Here is an 8,171-nt window from a genome sequence, read left to right on the forward strand (position 1 = left end):
TGCCCCCAGCAAAATGGAGCGTTTCTAGGAGGAGAGCCTAAGACCCTTTATTCACTGATTCCCCTACCATTCACTCACCAGGTCTCCCTGGCACTGACTCTGGGACAGGCCCTAGTGTGAATCAGCTCAGGTCCCTGTCCTCAGGGAGGACAGACTCCTGGGAGTCAGGGAAACCTTTGAGCTGGATCTCAAAAGGTTTCAGCGGTAAGGCAAGGTGAGCCCTCCAGGCAGGAGTAACAGCATCTCAAAGGCATGGAGGGGTGGCGAAATGGTGTGTGGAGAGCAAAGGTGGGGCCAATGCATTCAGGATAGGAGGGAGGATGAGAGTAGGTAGGGAGGTTGGATTGATACCTGGCAGAAGCCTTGATTTCAAATTGTGGGAAGAAGGCTTAGATCAACTTTGTCAGTGGTCTGCACTGCCTTCGGACCAGTACCAGTGTGTGTGGGATGATTTTAGGGGTGATGGTGCCAGGAACTGTAGAAGCTCTCTTAAGTATGTTTCACTGCTTCCCTTGCAATACTATGAAGTAGGCACTGCTAAAGTCTCCATTTTAGAAATGCAGCAGTTAAAACTCAGAGATGAAATAACTTGCCCACTAGGATCTGAATTTGGGTGTGTCCGGATTCAGAGCCCAGGTTCCTAAATACTGTACTGTCTGACTTCCCTGGAACAGACAAGTAGATCCTTAGGGCTGCCTCTCCACTGTCAACCTATCCCAACCCCCTGGAGCCTGGCCTCTGTCAATGTCTCTAGACTTGGAAAAGTCGTGGCAGCAGGGCAGGGATAAAGATGGTTAAGGCCAAGGATCCAGGGCCACTAGAAGGAAGGCACCATGGGGCAGGCCCAGCATACTCAGTAGGCATTCCGGGGACTGTGGGCCTTCATTTCCCCTTTGACAAGTGTAGCTGATGACAGCCTCTTCTTTTGCCGGACTCCTGTGACATGGGAGGGGTAGGGAGGACCAAGGGCAGTGGTGACAGAGGCTAAGAGACTGCATACTGCTGCCTGCGTGAACTTGCAGCAGGGGGTGGGGTGTCGGGATGGGCCAGCTTACATGGAATTCAGTTTGAGCTGCAAGTGATGAAGGGAAGAGGGGCATGAAGGTTCGTGACTGGTGGAAGCCAGGAATATTCAGATTGTATGAGCACGAATGTGTGTGTGTGTGTGATGGTATGTGTGCACAGGAAGCTTTGTTGATACTTGGGCCTGCGTGGGTCTGGCCAGTCCATGGCACTGGGTGTGTGTCTGTGTTGCCTGAGAGTACGGTGAGTGTGCTCAGGCAGAACCGGTGCTGCCCGCCTGCCACATACCTGGGATCTGGCCAGGTCCTCCCCAGGCTGGGGGCAGGGCTAGTAGGCAGGCCTGTACGAGGACAGGTGTCTCTAGTTCCTGGAACTGCTTCCTTGTCTGTAGCCTTTCCCCATACCTCCCAGCTGGGCACCTGGATGAGGGGAGGAGGCCATAGGTCCTTCCAGGTGACATTGCCAGGCCAGCTGCAAGGGAGCTGGGCCTGGGGGATAGAAAGGGGCAGTGTGAGTGTTGTGAGCATGTCTGGAGGGTGTGTGAGCTCGTCATGTCAGGCCCAGTGCAGAGTCAGCGCGTCTGCACTTCCCACAGGGCGTCTAGAATAGCAGAACCCGTCCATCCCGCTTCCTCCCCAGCAGGGGTTTGGGGACAGGGCCCTGGTGGCAGGAGCTGGGGCCTAAGGGCATGGATGGGGAGGAGAAGAGAAAAGGGGCAAGTGGGAAGGGTCTAGAATAGCAGAACCCGTCCATCCCGCTTCCTCCCCAGCAGGGGTTTGGGGACAGGGCCCTGGTTGCAGGAGCTGGGGCCTAAGGGCATGGATGGGGAGGAGAAGAGAAAAGGGGCAAGTGGGAAGGAGTGTTTTCTCTCTGCACATCTCTCTTCTCTGTGCCTGGACTTCCACCATTGGTCATTTGCCACTGTCCCCAGCAAATCATGGCGAGCCTGTGAAACTACAGAGCACTGGAATCCACACCTTGGGGAAGTGTGAGAGCTGGCGAGGCTCTCAGAGATGGAGCCCAACTTCTTGTTTCTCACCTGGGGAAACTGAGGCCCACAAAAAGGGAAGGACTTGGCTCAAGAACAAGCAGCGAGTTTGTGGCCTTAGGCTCTCTCTCTCTCCATGGCTCACTAGCCCCTAGAGAGGGGTGCAAAGAGAAAAGGGAAACTGGGTCCTGGCCATGGCTTGCCTACCTGGGCTGTTCCTTCTCCTGCAGGTAATCGAGGAGTTCTACAACCAGACATGGATCCACCGCTATGGGGAGCACATCGTGCCCACCACACTCACCACACTCTGGTCGCTCTCAGTGGCCATCTTCTCCGTCGGGGGCATGATTGGCTCCTTCTCTGTGGGTCTTTTTGTTAATCGCTTTGGACGGTGAGTGGGAGGGGTGCTGGCCTTGCCCAGGGAGTCCCAGAGGGGAGTGGGAGGTGGGGCAGACTTCCTGCCTGTTCTGGAGTATTATCAAAGAATGATCTAGCTCCTGGGGGTCTGAAGGGGTCCAGGGACCCACCTGACCTGTGACACCTCCCCCTGCCCAGGCGGAATTCGATGCTGATGATAAACCTGCTGGCCTTCGTGTCCGCTGTACTCATGGGCTTCTCGAAACTGGGCAAGTCCTTTGAGATGCTGATCTTGGGCCGCTTCATCATCGGTGTGTACTGTGGCCTGACCACAGGCTTCGTGCCCATGTATGTGGGGGAGGTGTCGCCCACATCCCTTCGTGGGGCCCTAGGCACGCTGCACCAGTTGGGCATCGTCATCGGCATTCTCATTGCCCAGGTAAGCCGAGGCTGGGTCTGTGTGCCCCAACCTGCCCCCTCCCACAGCTTCAATGGCTCTTGGGTTGGTGTCCAGCAGGGTGGAGCTTCTCTGATTAGATGTCCACTCAGCCTTCCACAGCCCTACAAAGGACAGCCTCATGGTACTCAGGTCCCAGAGAACATGCCACCACTCACAGTCCTCCCGAGGGCTCCCCCAGCAGAAGAGCAAGATGACCCGACCCTTCTCATCCCAGCCGCTCAGCCGTGTCTTCCTTTCTTCTGGGCATCTAACCACAGGGGCCCCACTGTTCCCTCAACATGCCGGGCTCACTCCTGCCCCCAGGCCTTTATGCCTTTACTCACACCATATCCTGTCTCTGAAGGCTTCCCCTGCCCTGTCCCCAAAGTCCTCCTGCAGCACAGTAGCAGCCCTCATCCTCTGTGCCGGATACATTTGTAGCCTTGTCATTTGTCCTGTAGTAGTAGTGTTAGGAGGTATATCCTACTTACCTCACATTACAGATGAGGAAACTGAGGTTCAGAGAGGTCAAGCCTCATGCTAGTGGCAGAGCCTCCAGAGCAGCAGCAGTGGACACAAAGCAGGGAAGGCCACCGTGGTAGGATGGGGGTGGGTGTTGGGGCTGGGACAGGGCGCTCACAGACCCTGCTCCCACCAGGTGTTTGGCCTGGACTCCATCATGGGCAATGCAGAGCTGTGGCCCCTGCTGCTGAGCATCATCTTCATCCCAGCCCTGCTGCAGAGCATCCTGCTGCCCTTCTGCCCCGAGAGCCCCCGCTTCCTGCTCATCAACCGCAACGAGGAGAACCGGGCCAAGAGTGGTACGGGCAGGGCCCTGCCCTCCTCCCCACTCCCTGAACCCTGGCCTCCTGCCCAATTTGAGACCCCCGCACCTTCCTTCTGGTCCCCCCAGTGCTGAAGAAGCTGCGTGGGACAGCCGATGTGACCCAGGACCTGCAGGAGATGAAGGAGGAGAGTCGGCAGATGATGCGGGAGAAGAAGGTCACCATCCTGGAGCTGTTCCGTTCAACCACCTATCGCCAGCCCCTCCTCATTGCCGTGGTGCTGCAACTGTCCCAGCAGCTGTCGGGCATTAATGCTGTGAGTGTCCCCAACCCTTTCCTGTGGCCCCAGCCAAAGCCTGTGGTCAAGTGTGTACTGTGTACAAATCCCAACATAAAACAACAAATAAGCCTCTGCCAAAGGAGTAGCTTCCCTTTAGAACCAAAACCCATAAGGTTACTGGTGCACAGTGTCCATCTGCCTGAGGCATATTTGTCCCCCTTATTCATGACTCACTCTGTGTCCCACACACACTGGTTCAGAGGCAGGGGAAGGACAAAGCACCCAGCTGAGCCTCAACGATTTCTCTGTCTGGCAGGTCTTCTATTACTCTACGAGCATCTTCGAGAAGGCAGGGGTAGAGCAGCCTGTGTATGCCACCATTGGCTCCGGCATCTTCAACACGGCCTTCACTGTCATTTCGGTGAGTCTTTGCTTGCTGTCAGTCAACAGCCAAGGTCCAGCTCAGGGCCTTGGGGCCTCATGACATAATTGCAGCATTCACTCAGAGCCAGGCATTTGTCACATGCTGCATGAGTGCTATCTTATTTCATCCTCAACAACTTGGGAGGCTTGTTACTCACTTCACACAGCTGACACGGGTGCTCAGAGAAGTAAAATGGCAAATGGCTCACCCAAGGTCACAGCCAGGATGCTCAGCTGGCTGCCTCGCCAGGGCCACCTCTCACTCCTATACTGCTATCTGGCTCTGGATCCAGCTCTCTGCCCCTCCTCGCCAATTTGGCCCCCAAGCCAAGCCCCAGGGAGGAGGTGGTACTGTCTTCCCCACTGGTCTTTGCAGTGCCATGTAGCTTTCCCAGCTGACGGGGCTAACCTCTGGGTGGGTGGGTTCCAAAGGGCACCAAGCAGGGTTGGCTTTGATGCTCTATTTGTCCACAGCTGTTTGTGGTGGAGCGAGCCGGCCGTCGGACCCTGCACCTCATAGGCCTGGCTGGCATGGCGGGCTGTGCCGTACTCATGACCATCGCGCTGGCACTGCTGGTGAGTTTCACATTCTGGAGGGTGAGGTGCAGGGGGTGAAGGGGTGGGAAGCTTACCTAGGCTTCAGATCCCAAATTCTTGTCTCAACCCCAGCCTGGAAGCCCAGGTGGGGTTATACTTTCCCTGGTTCTGCCCCCCTGGGCTTGGGTCTGACCTTCTGGCTCCTGAGGTCGTCTCCTTCCATCCCACTGACATCTGTTTTGAACTTGCTCCTCCCTGCTTTCTGTCCCAAGACCCCAAGTTCTCATCTCCCCAGGGAATTGCCTTGCCCAATATTAAACTTTTCAAAGCCTTCACCTACAGCCTCGGTTCATCTTCACGACAACCTTAGAAAGTATTACCGTCTTCCCCATAGAGGTGCAGAAACATGCCTTGTCTCACCCACTTCTCACAACTTAGAGGTGTAATTCAGTTATTATTTCTATTCCTGGGTGAGGAAACCTCCCAGTGAGGTTAGCAATAGCAACATGTCAGATAAAGGATGAAGCCAGGAATCCACTTCAAGTCTGCTGGCCCCAAGCCTGTGACTATAACAACTGTGATAACCCTGTGCCAGGCACTCACACACACGAACACTCATTTGTCCAACCTCTGGGCAAGGAAAGCACCATTACACTCATTTTAAAGCTGAACCTAGGTTTGGAAAGTACAGTGATTGACATGAGGTCAGGCATGCAGCAAGTGATAAGTGGCAGATCTGAGGTCTAAACTAAAGTCTGTAACTTTTCTACTGTGGCCTCCTCAAGAAAAGTGATTATACGTAGAACCATACTGCCTACTACATGCCAGTTTGTAACGAGCTGCACACGTTACAAACCTTATAACATGAATTCATCCCCGCTTAGGAATGTTCTTTTACATCCTTCTGCAGGCTGACTGCTCTGCAGCCAGACCCAGGGGACCGGGGGAGGGGGGCCTCTTAGCACCTCTGGCATGCACACCACATTACCACTCCCAGAGGATGGACTCAGGTTTGCAACCACCTTAAATCACTTGCAGGACTTAAATCACTTTGTCCAGATGAGGAAACTGAAACCCAATGCAGGGTACCTAGGGCACAAGCAAATCCAGGATTAGTCCCAGGCCTCCTGCCTTCCAGCCCTGAGCTCTTAGCCTCTGGACTGCCTCTGCAGCTTCAGTCAGTTTCCTCTGAGGATCCATCACAACTGAGTCTAACCTTTCCTGTCTGTGTCACCCTCAACAGGAGCAGCTGCCTTGGATGTCCTATCTGAGCATTGTGGCCATATTTGGCTTTGTGGCCTTTTTTGAAGTGGGCCCTGGCCCCATCCCATGGTTCATCGTGGCTGAACTCTTCAGCCAGGGTCCTCGCCCAGCTGCCACTGCTGTTGCTGGCTTCTCTAACTGGACCTCAAATTTCATAGTGGGCATGTGCTTCCAGTATGTGGAGGTAAGAACCCCATTTTTGCTATACTCACTATTTCTGGTTTGCATGCATGACCCCATAGTGCTGTGCAAAGTGCTCTCTCAGCATTCTCTTTAGGAATCATGCTGAGGAGGAAATTGGGTTTCGGAAACCCAGGTCACCTGGCTGAGAACATTGACCTCAACTCCAGGGTTTTTTGCCTAGCTTTGAATGGTGCTCTTGGAGCCTGTTATGTGCCAGATGCAAACACAGTCTCATTTAATCATTATAGCATCCCTCGGTGGTAGGTGGGTATTCCCTTTTCCAGATCAAAGGCACAGAGATAAAGTGGCTTATCCAAAGTCCTCCAGCCAGGATGTAGGGTCATGACTCCAACCAAGTGTATCTGTCTGTCTTTCAGCAACTGTGTGGTCCCTACGTCTTCATCATCTTCACTGTGCTCCTGGTTCTGTTCTTCATCTTCACCTACTTTAAAGTTCCCGAGACTAAAGGCCGGACCTTCGATGAAATTGCTTCTGGCTTCCGGCAGGGGGGAGCCAGTCAAAGTGACAAGACACCCGATGAGCTGTTCAACCCACTGGGGGCTGATTCCCAAGTGTGAGGCGCCCCACACCACCAGCCCGGCCTGCTTCCAGCAGCCCCAAGGGTATCTTGGGAGCACAGGCAGCTGCATGACACTTCCAAACTGACATATCTCAGCTGAGCCGGGCTTGGGCTCCTTTCTTCAGCCAGCAATGATGTCTAGAAGAATATTCAGGACTTATAATGGCTCCAAGATTTTAACAAAAGCAAGACTGTTGCTCAAATCTATTCAGACAAGCAACAGGTTTTATAATTTTTTTTATTACTGATTTTGTTATTATTTTTTTATCAGCCAGAGTCTCCTGTACTCATACCCCAAGCTTCACCCCAATGGCTCAGTGCCTAAGAGTGGGGATCAAGCCCTGTCCAGACACTTGCCTTCTTTGCCAGCTAATCTGAAAGGCTGGACCTATGACCAAGGACACACTAATTGAACTACGAACTACGAGGCTTCTACCCCAGGAGGTGGCTGTGGCCACCCCCTTCTGCAGGCCTGGATCTCCCTGTGTTGCTTTGCCTCCCACGGATTTGTCACCCCTTTTCCCCTGGGTGACGGAGCCGCCAAAGATTACTCAAAGCCCATCTCTTCTGAGCAGTGAGAAGCCCCAAAAAGGGGTTAATCTCCCAGAACCCTCAACAGTGAGGCATTCCTTCCATTTGGGAAATTAACCACAAATTGGGGTTCTCTTCCCACATTTATTTTCCAGACCAGGAAGTTCCAGGAAGAGAACATAGGTGGGGTTTTTGCTAAGTACAACTTAACAAGTTTAACAATAGAAGCTGGTAACATTCAGTAAGAAAAGCAAGGTAACATTCTATAATGCAATTAAGTCGATCCACTAACAAAAGCTTGATTTTAGCAAACATTTTCTTACAGCAACTTCCTAGTATCTTTACATATTAATCAGTAACCTTTGTCTTTGAGCCAGCAACCTTGCTGTGTTACAATTCTTTATCTTACAACAGAGACTGTATCCTGGGGAAAATTTCCTGTCCTTTGCAAGGTCAATATTTGAAACTGCAAGGCTTTGGAAAACCAGGCCCTGTGAATTACATTTGCTTTATGCATACTTCGCATCCTTGCCCTAGGGGTTGGCCTGCATTAGGATTCAGCCTTTCCCATCTTTTCCTACCCAACCACTCAAATTAATCTTTCCTTGCCTGAGACCAGTTGGGAGCACTGGAGTGCAGGGAGGAGAGAAGGGCCAGACGGGCCGCCAAGTTCTAGTCTCCTTTGCACTGAGAGCCAGACGATCACCGTGAGAGGAGGGCCCATGGGAGGCTAAGAACTCACTGCTCAAGAAGACATGGATACTCCTGCCCTGCTGTGTATA

General features: G+C 53.1%; 1 protein-coding gene across 1 annotated transcript in view; it reads left to right on the top strand.

Annotated features, from left to right (window-relative positions):
* Positions 1-7,417, top strand: part of SLC2A1 (solute carrier family 2 (facilitated glucose transporter), member 1) — a 29,555-nt gene extending 22,138 nt beyond the window's left edge. Inside the window, exons 3-10 of the mRNA XM_008573144.1 lie at positions 2,242-2,402; positions 2,567-2,807; positions 3,466-3,628; positions 3,721-3,908; positions 4,189-4,293; positions 4,770-4,871; positions 6,076-6,279; positions 6,656-7,417. Coding sequence (XP_008571366.1) covers positions 2,242-2,402; positions 2,567-2,807; positions 3,466-3,628; positions 3,721-3,908; positions 4,189-4,293; positions 4,770-4,871; positions 6,076-6,279; positions 6,656-6,856 — 1,365 coding nt within the window. The 3' untranslated portion in view covers positions 6,857-7,417. The remainder of the gene's footprint in view (positions 1-2,241; positions 2,403-2,566; positions 2,808-3,465; positions 3,629-3,720; positions 3,909-4,188; positions 4,294-4,769; positions 4,872-6,075; positions 6,280-6,655) is intronic.
* The last annotated feature ends 754 nt before the right edge of the window (positions 7,418-8,171 follow it).

This window comes from Galeopterus variegatus, unplaced genomic scaffold (assembly GCF_000696425.1).
Source record: "Galeopterus variegatus unplaced genomic scaffold, G_variegatus-3.0.2 Scaffold882, whole genome shotgun sequence".
NCBI lineage: Eukaryota > Metazoa > Chordata > Mammalia > Dermoptera > Cynocephalidae > Galeopterus > Galeopterus variegatus.